Source organism: Nicotiana tabacum, chromosome 11 (assembly GCF_000715075.1).
Source record: "Nicotiana tabacum cultivar K326 chromosome 11, ASM71507v2, whole genome shotgun sequence".
Classification (NCBI taxonomy): Eukaryota; Viridiplantae; Streptophyta; class Magnoliopsida; order Solanales; family Solanaceae; genus Nicotiana; species Nicotiana tabacum.
The window spans coordinates 14829054-14851338 of NC_134090.1; the positions used below are offsets into that span (position 1 = coordinate 14829054).

The 22285-nt window shown below is 36.6% G+C and overlaps 2 protein-coding genes across 4 annotated transcripts; one reads left to right on the top strand and one right to left on the bottom strand.

Moving 5' to 3' along the window:
• The first annotated feature begins 100 nt into the window (after positions 1–100).
• LOC107778095 (uncharacterized) lies at positions 101–14065 on the top strand. 2 transcript variants are annotated; one of them, XM_075224817.1, is made up of 17 exons: positions 101–350; positions 2364–2611; positions 2742–2897; positions 3062–3220; positions 3405–3488; positions 4653–4720; positions 4800–5147; positions 5236–5287; positions 5359–5517; positions 5832–5975; positions 6070–6172; positions 6292–6441; positions 6513–6567; positions 6665–6723; positions 8077–8149; positions 9807–12283; positions 13782–14000. In XM_075224817.1, exons 1-16 carry the CDS (start codon positions 143–145, stop codon positions 12259–12261), a joined length of 4521 nt encoding a protein of 1506 aa, XP_075080918.1. In that variant the 5' UTR covers positions 101–142; the 3' UTR covers positions 12262–12283; positions 13782–14000. The 2 variants fall into 2 exon arrangements, with proteins under 2 accessions (XP_075080918.1, XP_016453775.2); XM_016598289.2 differs by having other exon boundaries at positions 102–350; positions 9807–12273; positions 13782–14065.
• Positions 14066–16082: 2017 nt separating this feature from the next.
• On the bottom strand, positions 16083–22285 carry LOC107778084 (putative pectate lyase 13). 2 transcript variants are annotated; one of them, XM_016598278.2, is made up of 5 exons: positions 21511–22285; positions 20091–20793; positions 19387–19578; positions 18293–18498; positions 16083–16405 (listed from the first exon to the last, which is right to left on the bottom strand). In XM_016598278.2, the coding sequence occupies exons 1-5, from the start codon at positions 21639–21641 to the stop codon at positions 16165–16167; spliced, it is 1473 nt and encodes a 490-aa protein (XP_016453764.2). In that variant the 5' UTR covers positions 21642–22285; the 3' UTR covers positions 16083–16164. The 2 variants fall into 2 exon arrangements, with proteins under 2 accessions (XP_016453764.2, XP_016453759.2); XM_016598273.2 differs by having other exon boundaries at positions 20091–20796; positions 21511–22280.

The window sequence follows — 22285 nt, forward strand, 5'->3', positions numbered from 1 at the left end:
TCGAATCGACACCGTTCAATTATTATTGTACACACGTGGCTTACATCTAATAGCGTACTAGGAAGTACTGAAAATAAAAAGCCATTTCACCACTCACACTTCTCACACACTCTGTTGATTGCTGCTGTAGAATCAAAAAGAGATGGGTAGAAAATCGTCCTTACCGAAGGGTAAAGATAAAGTCATCGACGGCAACGTCTCGTCGGCCGGAAAAAGAAAGCGCGACGGTTACGATGAGGATAAAACCGGTGACCGGAAAAGGAAGGGTGTACTTCAGTTCGTTGACGACGCTGCTTACGAGGTCGACGACGACTTCGATTTCACCGACGACTCCGATTTCTTCGACGAAGGTATAATGCGTTACAGCTGTCACTGAATTAATTTCTTTTTTATTTTGTTTTAGCTGAAAGCTACTGAGAAAATTAGGGATTTTTGGTATACTCGGTTTGGTTAATTAGCTATAATGTTCTGCATTATCGTAGATTTTTTGGCTACCTTTGTATGTTTAAACTTTAAATTTAGGAAATTGACTGAGAAATTAGGGATTTTTTGGTAAATTTGGTTTGTTTAATAGGCTATATTGGCCTGCATTGTCGTAGATTTTATGATTACTTATTTGCATTTTTGAGTTTTTTTTTAATAAATAGACAGCATTTACTTAATTCCTTTTGTTTAGAAAAATGAGTTGGAATTAGGGATTTTTGGTCAATTTGTTTGTGTAATAGCCTATGCCGGTATACATTTTTTGGAGATTTGTTCTTTTATTTCTTTGCTCTGCATGGTTGAGGTTTATATACACTTTTTTAAAGAACTGAGGTTTTTGAAGCTAAAAAATCGTTCTAAAATTGCAGCTATATTGGTGTAATATTTTCTGTTCCGTCTGTGTGAGCTTGCTCGCATTGGTGGTCCCGAGCCCGGAATAAAGGAGGAGGGCTTTGGTAGGCTGACAGCTATAATGAGGATTCATATAGTCGACTCCAACTTGTTTGGGTCTGAGGCATAGTAGTCCTTGGTTATTTTTCTTTGGTTTTCCAATTGGCTTAGTGTAGGAGGTTTTTTGTTTAAAACTTTTTGGTTTTGTTTACCTAATGGCAAGTGAACAAACTTTGCTGCACCTCAATAGAATACCTTTACCAATTAAAAGAAGAAGAAGAAGAAGAAGAAGAAAAACAAGAAAAAGAAAAAGAAGCAAGTGAACAAAGAAAGAAAAAAAAACATATGTAGGGTTTCATTATCCAAACTTAGGAAGTTATTTGTTTTGTTGTTGTTGTCACTTGTCTATTGTAAATTTGGGTTTTAAAAACTGAAGTTAAGCAAGACCATAGTCTACTATGATTCTGGTTTTGTTTTCCATTTTAATTTGCGTTTTTGATTGTAAGTCATTTTATGTTTCTCAGTTTCTGGTATATAGATGGTATGCGACATACCGGGTAAAACTATGCCTGGACGAATCTACGTATTTCTTACATTCCTTCAAAATGCTTGGTCTAAGGCATGGTGGATTAGCTGATTTCCTTTGATTGAACTCTTCTGTAAATATTACATGTATAGCAGGGGAATAGGATTGTGTTTTAAACAACAGCTCCTCAGTACACTTCTACGTTCATATTGTTTTCACCCTTCCATTCTAAGAGAAATTCTGAACTTCTTTATCTGCATTTTCTCGTGAGAATAGCTTGCTGCTAGCTTTATTTTTTTGCAATTTTCTCTGTGTACGTGCTTCTTGTTTGTCGCCTCTCTAAACTCATTGTCCATTTAGAATTATACGAAGGTCTATGCTGCCAATACTTTTTACTTTTTATCATTAGCTCCGCAAAAGCATGTCCACTTCAACTCTACTTGATCAAAAAGAAATAAATAACATCTACTTGAATCTTTTTGGTAAATAATTTTTATTTATTACCAAGTGACTATTTGTACAAAAAACTTCAAAAGAAAAAACTGGAAGTTGGATCACTGTCTGGATCACTGTCCCAACTTTCAGCTGCAGAACCTCATAACTGGTAAACAACTGAAGCGAAGAATACAACTTTTCTAAGGACAAAAGTCCAAATATTCCTTTCTTCTTACTAATTTGATCTTTAGACTTGCCCTGCAGAAACATTTACTTGAATTTTGGTATCACAATAACAGCATTGCCTAAAGTTGCAAATGAAGGAATTATAAGCCAACCATCTACTTAAACAAACTACAAGAAGTTTATCTTATCAAAAGAAAACCAACTACAAGCAGTTTAATCCTTATAAATAGAAAATAAAAATATATTTAGCTCAGGTGCGTTGGTTATTTTTTTGGTAGGTACACTATGCCAGAGTTATTTTGAATTTGGTTTATCTAATCATTGTTGTGCTCCTGCTATACAGATTTTCTTGAGGAATTTAGAAGTAATGTTGAAATCAAGAATGAGCCTGTGAGAACACCCCAACCCCCGGTGATCAAAGAGGAGGAATTGGATGGAGAAGAGCTGGAGAAGATGTTAAGGGAGCGTTACAGGCCAGGTTCTAGCTTTGTTACCTATGCAGAAGATAGTGATGAGAAGAAGAGACTATTTGAGCAGGACACACTTGTGCCTTCTCTCAAGGATCCAACTATATGGAAAGTTAAATGCACGGTACTCTAATCGACGGCAAATTGAAAAGTCACTGATGCATATATATCAGATTGTTGTCATTTAATTCTTTTTCACTGTCTTTCTAGTTATATGGCTTATGTTTTCTTTTTGTATTTGCTTTGTGCTATAGGTTGGAAGAGAAAGGCACTCAACTTTCTGTCTTATGCAGAAGTACATAGACTTGCTTGCTCTAGGAACAAAGCTGCAGATAATTTCCGCTTTTTCACTTGATCATGTAAAGGGATATATTTATATTGAGGCTGACAAACAATCTGATGTCTACGAGGTACTACTTCCTTTTTTTATTTTATTTTATCATGGCATTCTTGTGTCTTGAATTGGCCTTGGTGCTTCTGTGGAAGTCTGAGCATTCGTTAGTGACGTTCTTTTCTTGATGAAAGCATTCTTTAATGACATTTTACACTCTCTAAGCCGAGCTCCTTGGTATAGGCGTGTAAAGGCCTTTGTAGTATATATTCAAGTAGAGTGGCACCTGTTCCAAAGAATGAAGTTTCTCATTTGATTGCTGTGCGGAGCAAGTCTTCTGGGATTTCTGAGGGTATGTGGGCACGTGTCAAAAGTGGAATATACAAGGGCGATCTGGCGCAGGTACTTTTTATTCCATCAGCTAGCTGCTATTTAAATCTCTCTTATCATACATGTAAATGCAATATGAATTTTCTGCTGGTTAATGCTGCTTACTAACCTCTCTTTATTTGTCTGAGAAATTAAACAACAATAACAAAGCACCTTCTTTTTAGAGCTTGCTAACTGTTTCATCATGGTCATGTAGGTTGTGGCAGTGAATGATTCACGGAAGAAAGTGACGGTGAAGCTGATTCCAAGAATAGACTTACAAGCCATTGCCGACAAATTTGTAACAATTTATACTCGATTTCATAAATGTTTTATGTTTTAGTTAATGTGAATTACTCAGATATGAAGCATAACACCGTACTCCCGGCTTCTTCACCTCCCCATCATGAAAAAGAAAAAAAAGAAAGAACAGAAAGCTGTGTTAGGGAGGGAGGGAGGGACAATGCTATTTTAACCTCAAATTCCTTAGAGTAATGCACATTTGTTTGGAGTTGTTAGAGCCCATTTGGGTTGGCTTAAAAAAAGTGGCTTTTCAGCATATTAAATAGCTTTTAAGCCAAAAAGCAAAAAGTTGGGGTTGTGCAGCTTATTGCTTTTGGCTATTTTTAAGCAGTTTTTAACTTATTTTAAGCACTTTATAGCTTTGCTGATTTGATTAAAAGCTAAAAAGTGCTTAAAAGCTGATTTGATCAGCTTAAAAGCCAATCCAAACGTCCTGTGCATTCGTACTTATTGGAGGTTGTGATTTGAGTATTTCCTGCACTGCACGTCGTAGGTCCTTTTAGTTTTTTTGTATGGTATTACAATTTTAGACTGAAGCACTGTACTTCCTCTTCTCTTTGTTTTGAATGTTTGCTCCTATGCTCTATTGGGACTTCTGCTTGATATTGACTAAGCACTTGAAGTATTTAGCTAATTATGCACTTAGCAATCCAGGTTTAACATCTCATTAATATATTTTCATTTTTAATTTAGGCTTATATATCTTCTGCAGTCAGCTGCAGTAATGCTGGTTATCATCTTCGCCAATTAAAAAAATTGCTGCTTATCATCCTCAATACAATTATAATTATGACTAGTCTTCTTAAAATACATTTTTTCAGAGGCTATAAATTTCCTCTTTGCAAGAGTTCAACCTCTTATCTTAGAATGGTTAACGAGAGAATGCAAAAATGCAGGGATATTATAGGGTTGGTATCACATTCAGGGAATTGTTATAATTCCATCTTCACGATTTTTTTTTTTTTTTGGGGGTGGGGGCTTCAATTCCTAATGTTTAGTCACGGTTTAAGTTGATCCTAAAACAACTCTATAATTAAGTATTTATAGACTTCTAGTGATACGTACATTCATTACATGACCATTCGCATGTTGATGTTTCCATACCTAGTCATTTTTTACTTTCAACTTGCTCAGATAGCTGAGTTTTTAAAATGTTTTATAGGGTGGAGGAGTTGCTGCAAAGAAGGGAGTTATCGCAGCACCAAGACTAATTAGCTCTACAGAGCTTGAGTAATATGCATTCTCCATTTGTTACGATTAATATAATAGGTTGCAAGTACGTGACAATTTTTCCTTAATTAAACTGCAGAGACTTTCGGCCCCTCATACAATACCGGAAGGATCGGGATACAAACCTAATGTTTGAAATTCTCGACGGAAAGATGCTGAAGGATGGTTATTTATACAAAAAAGTGGGCACTGATTCATTGAGCTATTGGGGTGTAATGCCTACTGAAGCTGAACTCCTGAAGTTTGAACCTTCCAAAAGTGATGGACCCCAGGATGTAGAGTGGCTTACCCAGTTATACGGTGACCGGAAGAAAAAGAGAATCATAAATGATTTCAAGGTTGGTCAGAAAGGAGGTGAGAAAGGAGAGGGTTCTTCAAGCTCTAGCATGGAAAACAATTTTGAAGTAGATGATCTTGTATTTTTTGGGTAGGTTTGTCTCTTACTGTTTATCAATTTGGAATCTGCACCCTGTACTCTGTCATTTTTGTTTAATCTTTTTTCTATGCTATTACAGTAGGAATGATTTTGGCATTATTATTGGCAAGGAGAAAGATGATAGCTTTAAGGTATATGCAAGTCTATTAGCTTTATTTTTCTTTGGGTGAATGATGTCTTATTTAAAGCGATTATTTTTCAGATCATGAAAGATGGTTCAGAGAGACCTGTGGTAGTGAGCATTCAACTGCGTGAGTTGAAGCGTGCATCTTTTGATAGGAAGCTATTCACCGTGAAAGATCAGCTAACCAATACCATCTCAGTTGGTGATATGGTTAGAGTTTTGGATGGTCCCTTGAAGGTTTGACTGTTATTCATCTTTTATTTTTTCTTTGTTTGATCATGATAGTATCCGCGTCAGCTTGTACGTACCTTGACTAATCCACCGATGACTTGCTATTTCCTTCCACTGCCCATCAAAGGTTAGGTAGATATGAATAATTCACTAGTGTTTCTGCTGGCATTTGAAACCTTGGTTCCCAAGGTTTTTACTCCAGCTGTTTGACCGCTAGGTCACCCCTTGGAACGTTTGACTGTTATTCATGGAAGCAGTAACATCTTTTTATCTGTTAATTAGTCTTCTGAAATGATGTAATGTAGGGTTAATAAATGCAGGATAGACAAGGAATTGTTAAGCAGATCTATAAAGGAGTCGTCTTTCTATATGACCAAAGTGAGCAGGATAATAGTGGTTATCTCTGTGTCAAAGGTCAGATGTGTGAAAAAATTACACGCAGTGATGGTATATCGAATGAGAAGGTTTGTACATTTTGGGGCATATTAGAACTAATCGTATTCTTATGATACCCATATTTGTTCCGCTAATATTTTTGTGCTTATTCTATTTAATCAGGGTAGTGAGCCTGGTCCCTCAGGTTTTGCAGATTTCTCATCATCCCCTAAATCCCCTCTTTCGCCTGAGAAATCTTGGAGAGCGAAGGATGATAACTGCAGCTGTATGTTTTTTATTAATCTGCTCTTAATTCCCCTCTTTCTATTTGACGTCTCGAATCAAGGCACTGCTCCCAATTCAAATATTTATTCCTTTAGCTTCTGGTTCTTTTTCCTCAAACAGTCAAGCGCGATGATAAAGATGGAATGTTTTCTGTTGGTCAGTCTCTAAGAATCCGAGTGGGGCCTTTGAAGGGATATCTTTGTCGTGTAGTAGCCATTCGACGTTCTGATGTTACAGTAAAGCTTGATTCCCGGCAAAAAATTCTTACAGGTTTGTACATTTCCTTGCATCGTCTTTTAATGTTATATGGGAAATTGTCACTAAACAATCTGTCATTGTAGTTAAATCTGAACACCTGGCGGAAGTTCATGGAAAGAGTTCTGTCGCGTCTCTTGGGTACAATTTCTTTGCCTGAATAAATAGAAGGAGAATCGTTCAATTACTTTTTTTTCACTTTGATTTCTTTTAATTTTCTCTTTACTTTCAACAATAGGGTCGATGCTGATTCTGCAAAACCTTTTGACCTGCTTGGAACACAGGATGGTTCTCAAGGTAGGAAGTATTTTGCTCCTTCTCTTGGATGAGTAAAAGTAATTTTATTCCAGAGTAACAACACAAAATAGGTGCAGCTACATACAAAACAAAAGCTCTAGTGACTGTGGAATTCAAGTAAAGAGTTGACATCATACATATGCCATCTTTCACCAAAAGCGAAAAGATATAATCATGAGTTTCTAAGTTTATGTATACAGTTAACTAAGCCTTCAAAGCATCTTCTGTTCCCTTCCACCCAACTGGTCTAAAATGCATGCACGGATGGTCATTTATGTCTTCCACTTCTCTTGCAATCTTCTTCCATTTCTGCAACATAGTAGTTCCTCGACTGTCTTTGGCATTGCCCTCTTTTGATTGTATAAGCTGAGAAACATGCACCACAACTTTCTGGCCGCATGGCAGTGTATAAAGAGGTGATTCACTTCTTCCTCATTTTCTCACACGTGGAGCTTCTGCTGCACAACACCATTCCGGTCCTTTGTAATTTTGATTCTGTCAAACATGCTCATGTGCAGTTATCCAACAAAAATTGCCACCTTAACTGATGCTTTGCTCTTCCAGATTATTTACCAAGGCCACTGCATAACAGTATTCTGCCTGTTGCACAAATTTCTATATCCAGACTTGACGGTGTATTTCGATCCCTTTGATATTCTCATTACTCATTTCACTGCATCTTCTTCCTCTAGAGATATTCTGGCCCCTTCTATTTTCCCAGCAGATTGGTGAATTTCCCTATTCCCAATCTTCACAGTTTCTCCTAAAAGATAATTCCCATCCTCCTTGTGATGTTGTGCCGCTGTTGCTTTAGTATTTACTGCCAAATTATATTGGGGGATATCTTCTGCCAAATTTTTATCCTCATGCCATTACCCATTGTGAAGTGTCTGTTTGTTTTTAATAATCATCTCAGATGTTTCAAATGCGCTTCCACAAGCCCACTCCATGAGCCTTGTCCTTCTACATGTTTCCCTATGTGAAATTTATTACTTACTGCTGTGGAACTTACCCTTCTACATGGATGTATCTGATTGCAGAGCCTTCTTTTGTTTTTTTAATATGTATTTTTGCGTTTTAGTTTTCGTTTTATATTGGTTGTCTCTCTTGTTATTTAATGTCAATTTTTCTGTAGATCCGTACTTCTCCTTTCATAAGTATAGAGTCTGTACTTTTATCCTTTTTCGTTCTTCACTTCGTTGGAACTACTCTTCTTTAAAAGGCAGTACTATCCACAGCACAATTAATTGATTAATGTCGAGTAGTGCAGTTGATGAGATTCAGCCTAACTAACAAATTTATCAAGGTTTAAGGTTGTGACTTATCGTTCTACTTCTTTTATCTTTTTGTTAGATTGGATGGTTCAGGGGGCCACAGAAACTGAGGGTAACACCGAGAATGCAGGAGCATCATCCTCTGCTGAAAGGTTAAAAATCATTGCTAATATTATTGTTCGTTTTCCTGTTCTTACATCTTGAAGTAGTATCTATGTAGAAAGGTATTTCTATTTCTTGCTTTTTTAAAAGTTGATTCATGCACCTGTTAATTACTGTACGGCAAAGTGTCTAAATATGGGGATGCTTGCATCTGCTTTCCATACTTAAAAAGTTAAAACAAAAAAAAGGAGCCAAAATAATGCCTATCTAAAGTGTTAAATTGTCTACTTATTTTCTTGGTATAGTAAAAGAGTTATCAAGAAAAGATCTAGTTCAAAACTTAAAAATCGTTGCTAATATTTACTGCTTTGTTTTCCTGGAAGGTTCGAAGTTGCTACTAGTATTTACCTTTTGTTTTCCTGTTCATACGTCTCTAAGTAGTATCTATGTAGAATGGTATATCCATTTCTTGCTTCTGTAGATGTTGATTCATGCATCTGTTATTTCATCTCTAAGATTGAAATGTGTGCATCTGCGTTCCATACTTGTATAAAAGAAAGAAGCTAAAATCATGTGTGTTATTTGGGAAGGGATTAGTTGCCGCTTATTTTTCTTGTTATGCTAAAAGTATTGTTATGAAGAGTTTAATTCAAATCTTCACTAGTAAATCTTCCCTTATCAAAAAAAAAAAAAAATTCAAATCTTCACTAGTTCTGTCCTATGAATTTCTTTTTTTTTTTTTTTTTTTTGATGAAGTAAGGGTGATTCATTAATAGGCATCAAGAAGATGCAAAAGGTAGATAACTAGCTCCGGTACAGAAATCTATGCTAAGAAAGGGAGCTAATGAAATCCACAAGGTGATCTTCACTAGTTGCAGGGGAAAGATAAATCCAGCTAAATAGATTAACTAAGGAAATAGTTTGAGGGAGTACATGCCACTTGTCTTTCCAGAATTTAACATGATCTCCTTTCCCAACCTAAAAGGTTATGTTTTGAAAGAACTCATCCCAGTGCTTGCTGATATTCTTCCATAGGCCAACGCCATAAGGAGTATTTATTTTCTTTGTATGCCAGTGATTATGTTACCCATACTTAGCATCTATGAAACAAGGAGGTGGTGTTTTCTCTATCATCTTAAAAGTTTTAAAAACTCATATTTATCAGCTCACGTACTTTAGAAACATATTCACTGGACAGGTTATGAAAAGCTTGATAGGTTGCAGGTTTTTTTGCTTTTGGGGGGGTTGAGGTTACGAAGGAATGGGGGAAGACAGAGAAGAGTAACGAAAAAAATAGGCATACGAGGCACTAGCATGAGTGAAGGCGCTAATATCAAAAGGATAAAACTAACAATTACTTGGATATCCAAACTCACACTATTAGTATCAAACTTGATTCTGCCTCCTTCAACATCGTATGAGATTTGTGCTTAAGACTGTATGTCTTCTGCTCCATTATCTCCATTTGGCTTCTTAAGAAAAGCTCTAATTCATGCTGTTTTACATATTATGCAACTACTCTTCAGACTTCCACTCGACATTTCCGCGGTATGAATTTTGTGATTTATTGTTGCTTATAAGGAGCTACAGATTTTACTTCTTTTGATTTTGTTTGGCGCTGAAAAGATGGGTGTTTTTTTCCCTACCATTGTTTTTGAAAATCGTTGATACTCAATATGACCTGATATGGGTAAAATTTATGTGCAGGAGTTCTTGGCCTGCTGTTGCTGGCTCGGGGCAAGATGATGGCTGGACAAAACCTGATGGTTGGGCAAAAGGTACTTCTACTGCTGGCGCTACTAGTGCTGTGTCTGACGGCTGGGGCAAAAAGGTTGAATCACATCAAGAGAGCACCGAGAAGGTTATGGATGATCCCTGGGGATCTGTGCAAAAACAAGAGAAAAATGATGACTCGGGCAAAACCTCATGGAGCAAGCAGGATGCTGGATCTTCTTGGGGTAAGCAATCTGATGCAGATCCAGAGACTGACTGGAAAAAGCGAGATGGTGGAGCGAACAAGACAGATAGAAAAACCTCTTGGAGCCAGCAGGATGCTGGAAGTGATGGTGGATCCTCTTGGGGTGCGCAAGTGGGAGTATCTTCTTGGGGTAAGCAAGCTGATGCAAATGCAGAGACTGGCTGGAAAAAGCAAGATGGTGTATCAAATAAGACGGATAGCAAAACCTCGTGGAGCCAGCAGGGTGCTGGTTCTTCTTGGAAGAAAAGTGATGGTGAAGGTGGATCCTCTTGGACTAAACAATCTGATGCCTCTGCAGAGACTGACTGGAAAAAGAAAAATGATGGATCTGGCTGGAAAAAGCCAGATAGCAATGCTTCGTGGAGCCAGCAAGATGCTGGGTTTTCTTCGAAGAAGAGTGAAGGTGAAGGTGGATCTTGGAGTAAGCAATCTGATGCAAAGGCAGAGAATGACTGGAAAAAGCAAGATGGTGGATCTAGTAGCTGGGGTGGTGGTACGGACCTAGAGGGGAGCTGGGGAAAGCCAAGACAATTTGATGGAGGTCGTGGATCAGGTGGCAGGAGAGGACGAGGTGGTTGGCGAGGGGGTCGAGATCAAAGTGGTAGAGGAAGATCTTTTAATCAAGGACAGTCTAGTAGCTGGACTACTGAAGGTGAAGGCAATAATAATTCTAGTAATGTAGAATTTAAGGGGAACCAGTCTAGTTGGAATAGTTCACAGGAACTTGGTTGGGGAAAAGTTAATGATGACACCAGTATTGCTGGTAATCAATCATCTGATTTCCAGAGTGGTGGTGGTTGGAATGCCTCCAAACCATCAAATGAAGGATGGTCTTCTGGTTGGAATAAGAATTCAGTCTCAAAGGAGGTAGGAGGTTCTAGTGGAAACCAGTCTGATTGGGACAAAAAATCTGGTGAATCTGGGAGCAAGGAGTCAGCTGGTTGGGACAACAAGATCACTCAGAAAGAGTCAGCAGGAAACTCCTCTGCATGGAATAGCAAATCTGCAGTCGAACAAGATGCCAATGGGAAAAATCAAAATGATCCATGGAGTGGTAAAAGAACTTCAGATGGAGGTTCATCTACAGGATGGGGTCAAAGTAATTTGTGGAAGAGCGGAAAGGATGATGCCGTTGGAAATCAAGATTCCTGGAGCAGCAAAAGTAACTGGAATTCTGGTAGTGGTTTTGGTGGTAACGACCAGCAATCTGATTCTTATGGTGACCGGGGAAGAGGTGGTAGTTGGAGGGGAGGCCGTGGTGGATCAGATAGAGGTGGATACGGAGGTAGGGGTGGTTCAGATCGCGGTGGCTTTGGAGGAAGGGGAGGTTTTCGAGGTAGAGGGGACAGGGGAGGTTTTAGAGGTAGAGGATCGGATGGGGGAGGATTTCGTGGTAGAGGGCGTGGAAGGATGGATGAAAGTGGTGAATGGCAGAATAGAACTAATTCGCAGGAAGATAAACCCTATGGTTGGAGCAAAGAGTCAGGCAGTGATGCTGAGGGATGGAAGTCTAACAAGGGCAGTTGGAGTCAAGGTAACAATGACAGAGGGAGCTGGAAGACTGCTGATAGTAGAGGCAATGCTAATGATGGTGGATGGAAGAAAGGATTCGACTCCGAAAAGAATGGGAGTGGAACTGGTACTAGTGCCACCAGTTGGAATACTCCAGGAAATAGTTGGAAAACTTCTACTGCTACTACGGGAGGTACATCTTCAGGGTGGGGTCAGCAGACAACTTCTAGTGAAAAGGAGGATCAGAATGGCATGGGAACAAGTTGGAATCAGGGAACTGCTTCAGGAAATGCGAGCACAGCTTGGACTGCAAACAAATCAAAAGAAACAAGTGACGGACCGAGTGATGTGTGGGGTAAAGCAACCAATGATGGACCAGGTGATGCGCGGGGTAAAGCAACCAGCTCTTGGGGCAAAGGAAACAGTTCTGGCAGCCAGGGAGGGGGTCAGCAGACAACTGTTAGTGGAAAGGAGGATCAGAATGGCATGGGAACAAGCTGGAACCAGGGAGCTGCTTCAGGAAATGCTACCACAGCTTGGACTGCAAACAAATCCAATACTGAGGATGTGAACAAATCAAAAGAAACAAGTGATGGACCGAGTGATGCGTGGGGTAAAGTAACCAGTTCTTGGGGCAAAGGAAAGAGTTCTGGCAGCCAGGGAAGCTGGTGACATCTTTGAACAGTAATTATTTGTACTTAAACTTACTGATTTTATATCCTGCTCATTTAGGTTTTTATACTCAAAACTGTCCTGCATGATGCACAGATTCTACTTGCAAATATTTGAGATGATAGTCTCAACTTTTTACTTTAAAGATAAACTATTTGAAACATCAGAATGTGCAGTGTTGTCAAAGGCGCGCTTAAGCCCTGAAGCGAGGCTCAAAACACGTTGAGTGCTTCGCCTCGCTTTGTAAGCGCTTTAGTGTCACATCAAAGCTCTAACACATACTTTTCCTTGCCATCCTGAAAAGGCGACCTTAAACAATTGATATTTCATTTTATCATGATTTTTTTTTCAATTTCTTTATCCATATATTTGTTATTCATGCTTATAATGATTAGTCTTGGACTACTATGCATATTTTTACTTTTTTTCCCATTGCGCCTTTTTTCATTAAAGCTCACGCTTTATTGCTTTGCGCTTAAAGCCCTAACGGTAGTTTTTTTGCGCTTTTCGCCTTTGATAACACTGAGAATGTGTCACTATACAATGCTTAATATACATGCCCTGTCGATATTATTATGTTAATATATTTTGTTTCGGCCGAATACATACGCGTCCGCTTAAACTTTGTCTGAATCTTTCACTTAGACACCTATACTAAAGCTTGTACCTATTGAACACTCGATGCTAGTTGAAAATGTGTCAATTAGACACAAGTTGCGGGTGTGGCCACTTGCATGTACCATGCCACTTAAGAGAGAGTGAAGATACATAATTTCTTAATTTTTATTTTTCGTATTCTTTCTCCTTCTAGGTTGCATCAATTTGAGTTATTTTTTGAATTGCTTGCCTTTTAGTTTTCGATGGGGTTGAAGGAGTGGTGCAGTGGAGTGATTCTGAAGGTGGAGGTTTTGTATTCAATAAATATGGATTTATGGGTTTACTTTTTTTTTTTTTGGGGGGGGGGGGAGGGGGTATGGTGCATCCATGATTAAGGAAGGTCAGGAAGATAAAAATCAAAAGAAGGTAGAAAAAACGAAAGACGAATGCTTTGTGTCTGGAGGTCTGGTTTGAATGGTGGAAAAGAGAGGATGTTGAAGAAATCAAAGTGGAAATACTGGGTTTGTTGAAGAAACGAAGAATTTTGCTTTGCCTGTCTTTATTTTGTTTATTGAGTACCACTTCATCAGCGATTGAGCTGTACGCACTTGGTCTTTTGTCAGGTTGTTTCGTAAGAGTTCAATTGACATAATTTGAGCATGGTTCAAGTATTCAGTAGGTTATGGGCTTAGTTTATGTGTCTAAATGAAAAAAATGACCAAGTTTAAGGGGCTATATGCAGCCTTTTGTTTGTCTTTCCTTTATTTATCTTGTTTTGTCTTACTTTTTCTGTTCTATTATAAGTAGCATATTTAGTCTACTTGTGGTTCTAAAAACTTTCAGTTGCATTGCCAGTTTGCTGCGCCCTTTTCCATCAGCCTTATTATTGTACATGCTACTTATTTTGTTTTTTCTTTATGCAGGTTATTTTGCTATGGAGGGTTGACCGGGTTATTCATGTAAATGATCTGGTTTTTGGCTTGTAAAAAGAACAAAGGATGGACTTGGTGTTTGGGGAAAGCATGAATGGGACTTTAGATGCTAGTAGATGTATTATAAGCAATAGACTTGAATCGCAGAATATCAACTTCTGAATGTTGGATGTTTGGTAATCTCTAACTTAATTTTCCTTTTAGTGCAAACCAAGGAGTAAACATAAGTGAATTAATTTAAGTAGTATAACCTGGGTTTGTGCATGGTGTTTCAACAGGTGGTGTTTGGTCTAGTACTTGTCTCTTCTAGTTGTTTTATTTACTTTTGTTTGATTACTTATTTTGGGGAACGCTATGAGGAAAGTGATCTTAGTAAGTGCATAAATGCTTAGTGCCTAGTCTGTAGAGAGCTAAATTTACAATCTTTCAGCTTACATTGCCCTTTTACATTGCTTAATGGGCGTGTTCACTGCGTCTATAAACATGTTGATGTGAAGTGGACCTGAAAGAAGCAACTTTCAATTACATTGGTTCTTTGGCGATAGCGGTTTACATTTTTACGGACATAAAAAGATTCGTTAAAAATATTGGACATAATGTAAGCGTATTAGCCTAGTTAATTTTTAATTCCGTGTTGCTGTTATTTTTTTATATGGGTATTTTGCTTTATTACGTTCTATTAAGTATATGCACAATCAGAGATCTCAAAATTTGAACACTTGACCTTGTATTCTCAAGCTTTAGGGTACAACTAACTGTACGTAGGAAGCTATTCGTGAAGAAGTACACACTTGAATATAAATAGCTTGCTATTGGAAGGAGGAGAAGACATGGAAGTAGAACATTTTTACCACATATAGTGTATTTCTGAGTATGTGATGGTTGCATAGTAAAAAAAATGGAGGATTTGGACGTTGTGTTGGAGGGAGCTAGTTGTTGCAAAGGGAAGTGGCACCTCTTGTATATTGGCTCTTAATTATGGAGAAACAATTGAATGGAGATAAATATCAATGACGAACAATAACAATGAAGACAACAAAATTGAGGGGAATTAGTTACTAATAATGAGTTTTTAATTTTTTTTCATCCCCAATAATATTAGATATTGCATTACTTTTTTATCTTACTTTTATTGAGGAGATTTTATATTTTTCAGCCATTTTAATTAACCGGAGATTAATTAGGTGCATGTTACCAATGACAAGGTCCTTAATTATTGAAATGTAACAAGCTGTTAATGCCGTTGAAAGGAGTTACAAAGCTTCAACTCAATCTTTTCCCCTATAGTAAGATTAGTTATAATTCTCTCTTCCTTGTTGCTTTCTCCTATTTATACAAAATACAATATCGTTACACAATCAGAGGATTGGTTCTCTACTTCTCTTCGACAGCTAAACCAACTTCCTGATAATTCATGAAGGGAGCGACAAATAAAATGTTATTTTCCCTTATTACTTTGAAATCTTGAATTATTAAGCGAAAAGGATATCTAGAATTTCCTCAAATCACTCTTACACTTAGATTATGTCAATTCTGTTTTAGTAGTGGGGACATCCACATTTTAGTGATGCAATTATGAGACCGGCAGGGTAGCTCGGTGTACAAAGTATTTTGTATTCACGCAAGATTTGCAGAAGAATCTCATGCCAAGGGGTATATGATGTAGACAATCTAACCCAATGCAAGCATTAGTGGCTGCTTCCACGGCTCGAAAAGACAACTTTACTATTAATTCAAGACTCCCGAGAACAAAGAACATATCTTATCAAAGTGTTTGTTGAATTGAAAAAGACTAAAAAGTCACGTAGGCTCTGAAATTGATGTATGATCCGAAAAAGGAACCATGGCCAACCATACCCAATCTTTCTAAAATTTAATACAATTTCCTCACTTTAATTCATCATCATCTAACCCAAAAAGTCAAGAAAATCCTGTGGCCGCCAATTCCAAGTCATATTCAAAAACCCCGCAACAAGGAAAAAAGAAAAAAACTGAAAATACAATGCTGACACATGAGTTAACAACTCATAAATTCCCCCTAGACATTCCTATCAATTGATTATGTACAAACAGCCAACCAGTGTCGTGGTGGAGGATAAGTACTCTTTAATCTTTAACTAAAGATTTCAAGTTCGAATTTTCAATAGGAAGCCGTCTTTGTTAATACCGATTTACCTCTAACATGGAACTTCTCGATACAAATTCTAGTTTAGTTGTACTTAATGCAGCTATCGAACAATGGATGGTGAATTAAATAAAATTACATACAAAAAAAAATTGGAACCCTTGTGATTGATCTTTACCAAATTGCAAAATTTCTTTTTGACTTTTGATTCTTTCTTGAATAATATAGGAATATTCTTTACTAAAAATGCTATAGTAAGTGTAATAATTGTAATGATAATTGCCCACAATGGTTGGTGGTAATGTACAAAACTAAAATAATTAAATGAGACAATAAAATAGTAGTGGTTGTAGATGGTGATAATTTTGCGCCGCTCCCAAATATCATTCCATAGAAGTCACTATCGCCGCCGCCAGTGGACCCGGCACCGCCGCTCCCGCTAGCTCCGGTGGTGGTCCCACCTCCATATGATATGCTAATACTATTATCCCTGTTTATTTACAATAATGCAAAATATTCAGAGGCGCTTACAACTATAAATAATAAAACTCAATAGTTTTTACGGGGAGCATAAATATACACGTGCAAAAATTATTAAAATTTTGTTAAATATTAAGGTCTGAAACCATAAGTTTCAAATGACAATATATTATTAAGACCTTTAAGTGTATCTGAAATGCAATTTTTCATTTTAGACTTATCATTAAATGTAGGAAAACGTTTGTTATATTTCAGATCTTTTGACCTTAAATACATCTGAAGTATAATTTTTTCACTTAAGACTTATTGGCTTTAAGTGCATGAAACCATTGGTTGCACTTCAGACATATTTGACATTAAGTGTATCTGAAGTGCAATTATTTTACTTTAGACTATTTTTTTCAACTTCAAACCTGATAAGTCTGTAGTTGATTATAAAGTGGTAGACTTATAATTTTTTTTTGTAAAATAGGTATAGTTTTAATTGTGACTCCAAAACCGAGTATAGATGTAAAAACCCCAATATCAATTGTACATCTTGACTAACAACATCGAGCTTGAGCTTTTGAGCAACTAGGCCGTATGGGCCCTACCTTTATCTTAACGGAAAGTGGTCCAAGCCCAGTTAATATCACAAATGGGGCCCAAAATCTTTAAGAAAAGTCTTTTGGGCCCCACGTTTTTCATGGGCTGGAAAGCATGAATCATAGAATCTAACTTCTCAGCTCATACGCTCCTATAAAACACCTCACATGACCTGATACTGATCTTCCCTCTTTTTCCCTGCCCTACATTTTTTATTAATTACATAAATTAGACTATAATATAAATAAAATAAAAAGATTCTAGCCGCGTCAAACTTAGTTACAAAGTTGTTCACCGTCAAGGATTCATGACAAATACTTGTTCAAAGTTATGAATTTTGATTTTATTACTGTTCTAGTTATTTGGTCCGCAATAAAATATTTTACATATTTAATAGATTTTTTAATACAAATACTTTAAAATCAACATCATCAAAATTAAGTTGGAAAATCGCCTAATTTCCCTCTAAAATGCAAATAGGCAATGGTCACCAAAGGAGTTGAGCTATATATCTTTTTTTGGTTTTCTATTCGATATTTAATACCTATATTGGGGTGCCGATTGAATTCAAATTCGCACGAGAAATTTCACATTATGTGATTAAGCATTTTTTAAAATAGCCAACTCATATTCGGTACTCAAACCTGAAAATTAAAAATAAAAAAATATTTACCATTCTACTGCAACCCTTACTATCGAACTATAGAACTCTATACACAAAGGCCAAAGTATTATTTAAATCTATGAGAAGTGGGAATAAGACAACTCAAGAGTACAAGGCTCTATGTATGTATAAATTAGATTCTCAATGGCCGCTTTATTTTTTAATATAGTCATAGCTTTGTACTTATTCTGCCCTTTTCTAAAAATTATATACTTTTTTTATACTCTTTAATAAATCTACTCTTCTTTCTATTCTTTGGGCAGTGAAAAGAACAAAGAGAAGCAAGTGGATGCAATAGAGAAATTAAAAAGCAGAAAATGTTTAAAAACGAGAATTTTTTTCTAAAAATAGCTTCACTACTGCTTTTTTTTTTCCTTTCAAACTTGCTTTGTTTTTTTCTTTGAGCCGATGGTTTATCAGAAATAACTTTTCTATTTCAAGTAAGGTAAGGCAACGTCTGCATACATACTACCTTCTTTATACTCCACTTGTGAGATTACACTGAATATATTATCCTGATTGTTGTAACTAAGATTTCATTGGTTGATAATTTGAAATAATTAATATATTATACTTAATTATATAATACTTAATGCTAGTTGACGATATAAAATAATATTTATATTTAAATTATGAAATGGGGAGTACCTCGGGCCACCAAAAACACCGGCGTTGAGGGTGAGTTGATCAATAAGAACGGCGGATTTGGGCTCCACGCTCGAGGCCTTCGCGTATTGGTTGCTCAGCCCTTCACCTGATGGCACGAAAAATGCTCCATTTACCATTACGTCCCCATCAGTTCTCCAGTTCCAGTCACTCCACTCTCCCTCGTCTGTGTCCACGCGCTTTGTCACCTGTTCCCACACAAACAGCTTCTCGTTTTGACTATTTTGAAGATATCAATATGTCATTTCAAGCAAACATCATTATGACTAAGTTTGCATTTTCAAGCATTTATTTAAAATAACTTTAAAAAGCCCAATCACAGCCAAAATCAATAACGAAAGCGATTTTCCTTAGAGCTTTTTTTTCTTTCTTTATTGTGTTGGATATTAGCTTATCATAATCTTTCTTTATTACTCGGAATTGTAATTGATAAGGTTCGAAATGGAGCCTTGGAGCAACGATAAACTTATCTCTATGTGACCTATATATTACGGGTTCAAGTCGTGGAAACATCCATTAATGCTTGCATTAGGGTAGGATGTCTACATCACACTCCGGACCCTGCGTGAACGTGGAATGCCTTGTGCACCGGGCAGGAAAATTGTATTTTTTTAAAAAAAATAGTATTTCAAATTAAGTTGAATAATGATATTTGAAATTACATTTGGGCATGTATTTCACTTAAAAAAATATTACAATTTTGTGAGCGGGAAAACAAAAAATTTCAACAAAAATTTCTGAAAATTTTGGGGTTTTAATCAAATTTACATTGTAAAATTTCCAGAAAAGACCAAGCACTAAACCGAAAATCAGTGTTCTCAAAAGGCCTTTTCAAGTACAGAAAAAGAATACCAAAAATACTTTAATTTAGTGGTGGCGCGTTTCACCACGCGCAACCACCGCATTTTATCTGAACTAAAAAAAAATGTGGGACATGGTCTAAAAAGTTCACAAGGATTTTCCCAAACATCATTAAGCCAATGATTTTCTTCTTTTTCACTAGAGAAAAATAACAAAAAAGTATCCAAAATCAGAAAGAAAATAGAATAGATTTATAAAAACTAAATTAAAATTACCTCCTTTGCATTTGGATCCACTGGCGCCATATAACGATTGCCCTGACTATTAATAGTAGGATTAGCACTTCCTCCAATTGCATACATTTGCCACTCTGTAAAATCATTGTTCACTACATGTATATATCCTCTTCTACACCTTGGCATTCTCTGTACTAATCCCACTCCAAAATGATTGAATGCTATTGTCACCTATTTTTCCATAAAATTACACATTAAACCTCAAAAAATTTCAATATCATCAACAAAAAGCTCTTAAAAATGAGGAAAATTAGTCAAAAAAAAAATCTACTATACAAAATATCTTAGTTTTATCATCCGTTATACTTTCGTCTCATCCATATCTGTCGTTAGCAAATCGTCTTAACCCTAATGGAACTTCACCAGGCATCCTAACTGTAGTATAGCATATGCTGAAATTTGGTAGGTCAAGGACAAATATGAGATGGGTTCGAGACAAATATGAGACATGTTACTGCTATGGCTCATGCGGCCAATAGACTTTTGTAGTCCGATCCTTCCCCAGACCCCGTGAATCGCGGGAACTTAATGCACCAAGCTGCCCTTTTAAGGACAAATATGAGATAATTTACTAACGAAAAAGATATGAATAATCTCAAAGTATAACGAGGAATAAAATTAAGATATTTCATACTATAATAGGTAAATTTCAAACCTTTTTCAATAAAAGAAATACATCTAACCTGCATTCCGGAGTCAGGCAAATATCTATCATCATGTCCCAAGAGCATAACTTCATCATGGTGAGTGAAATAGTTGTTAGATATAGTAATCGCAGTGGACCCCATGATAGCATCAATTAAGCCGTCGGTACAATGCGACAATGCACAATGATCAATCCATATATTTCGCGATCCAAATATAGAAATTCCATCACCGTCCGATCTTCCTCTATGTCCAACGTGAGTCGGGGTCGAACGTATATTAGTATTTCCCGAAGGACGACAATTGTAAATATGCACATTGTGTATAATAACATTACTAATATATTGTAACGTTATACATCCATTTCCTGTAATGTGTACTTTTGCACCACGACCGTCGATTGTTTTATAACTATTTACGATGAGTTCATGTTTTAATTTAATAAACATGTCGGCTGAGAAAATTATCCAGAGCGGTTCGTCTTGGATTACGGCATGCCGGAGAGTCCCCGGCGTTGGATTTACGGTGTCTCTATCTGAAGAATCAGTGACGACGTAAATCTTACCGTTTCTTCCTCCGATTGCGCCCTGGCCGAAGCCTATGGCGCAATCTGCTAAACGTTGACGATTGCTGGCCCAGTTTGGATCGCAGCGCCAGCAATCGTCTATTGGGTTCCCTGTTTGACATTGTGCATTTATGGTAGTGTCTAACAGTTGTCTTCTTGATATGGACTCATTCACCCTACTGTAACAAAGCAACAATAAAAACAATTAAACTTCATCTCAAACAAGTTGTGATTGGCCTATAAATCCAAGTAAAAAGTACTTGAAGTTCTTATAAAAGTATACGATGTAAAGTAAATGTGCTAACATGACTAAATCATACTCCATCATAACAAGAAAAAAGAAAAAAAATGTATGAATAATGCAGGGGGTGGAAACAAAAGTAAGTTAAAGTTTTAAGTATTTTGAGCTGTAAAATTAGAAAAAATCGGAGCTTTATTGGAAAAATTAATATTTTCTTGATTGATTTTGGCAAAAGCAGAATGTGTACACAAAAAGTACTTAACTCAAGAAAGGTTCAAAAGTTTAATATGAGCAAAACCCAGATGGGTTTTGTTGATTTTCTAAGTAAAACAGAGAAACCCAGATGAATAAATGAATTAATGAGCTAAACCAGATGGGGTTTTCTTTTAAAAAGAATTAACCCAAATACCGTACACCCAACCGCTTAAACCAAAAATAGCCGGTAGAAGTATAATATACTCTATGCATTATTTGTGTATTATATTTGTATAATTGTGTATCATCAATGTATAATGTATGTAGACAAAAAAAACAATGAATATGACCTGCTATTTGCGTAAAGATCCGCAAGATGTAAGAATGGGAAAACCCCAGATGAGGAATTTGAGTATTAATGCTATGAATAAAGTTAGTATTGAAATGTGAGTAATACCTTTGTAGTTCTTGAACCACAGCTTCAGGGTAAGGGTGTTGATAGGGGAGGGTGAGATTAAGGGAATTTGTAATTAGTGGGAAGAATGAGATTAAGAAACAGAATAAGAGAATGCAAATAGCAGAAAGCATCTTTAAAAGTGTAATAAAAATGGTTGAATGAATTAATATTCCTTGTAGTTGTAGTAATTGGTCTGTTTCTTCTGTAAAAGGAACTCTCTCAAAGGAGGGAAGAGATTTCTTGTTCTTGAAAATTTTGGAAAAAATGTAATGTTCCTTATATATATAATAAGTAGAAATAGTAACAAGAATTGATATACTATTGAATTGATTAATCAAGAAAATAAAAAAGAATATTGGATTGGCTTTAATATTAGGGTTTTGGACTTAGGTTTATAGTATGTTTTTGTTTGAAGAAGAAGGAAGAGATTTTTTGGGTAATAGTGGCTATGATGTTGAAATAAGCCAAAACTCAATTCCCACATAAGAGAATTATGAGTTTGAGAGGAAAGGAAAGAGGCTCTTGTTGTTTTTTTTCTCTCCTTTTGCAGCCTCCTTGAGCCACTCACACAATTGGCTTGTTTTGTAATTATTCTAATATAAGATCCAAGTCTGAATATATATATTAAATTGAGAAAAAAATTTGAGATTTTTTTTTTCAAGAAGAAAGTGGCTTATCCAAAATGTATCAGCAGCTTCTTGTGGGGTTTGGACTTTGGGATTGTGGGAAAAGGAATAGGGGAGGTGGGATTTGGCTACTTTAGGGGCTGGAGATT

Coding starts and splice junctions, on each gene's coding strand:
- LOC107778095 (XM_075224817.1), top strand. CDS start 143: ATGGGTAGAAAATCGTCCTTACCGAAGGGTAAAGATAAAGTCATCGAC. Junction 3,221..3,404: donor ACAAGGGCGATCTGGCGCAG/GTACTTTTTATT, acceptor ATGGTCATGTAG/GTTGTGGCAGTGAATGATTC. Junction 8,150..9,806: donor GCATCATCCTCTGCTGAAAG/GTTAAAAATCAT, acceptor ATTTATGTGCAG/GAGTTCTTGGCCTGCTGTTG.
- LOC107778084 (XM_016598273.2), bottom strand. CDS start 21,641: ATGCTTTCTGCTATTTGCATTCTCTTATTCTGTTTCTTAATCTCATTC. Junction 20,797..21,510: donor GTGGTTCAAGAACTACAAAG/GTATTACTCACA, acceptor GCTTTGTTACAG/TAGGGTGAATGAGTCCATAT. Junction 16,406..18,292: donor GGTGTTTTTGGTGGCCCGAG/GTACTCCCCATT, acceptor GTAAATAAACAG/GGATAATAGTATTAGCATAT.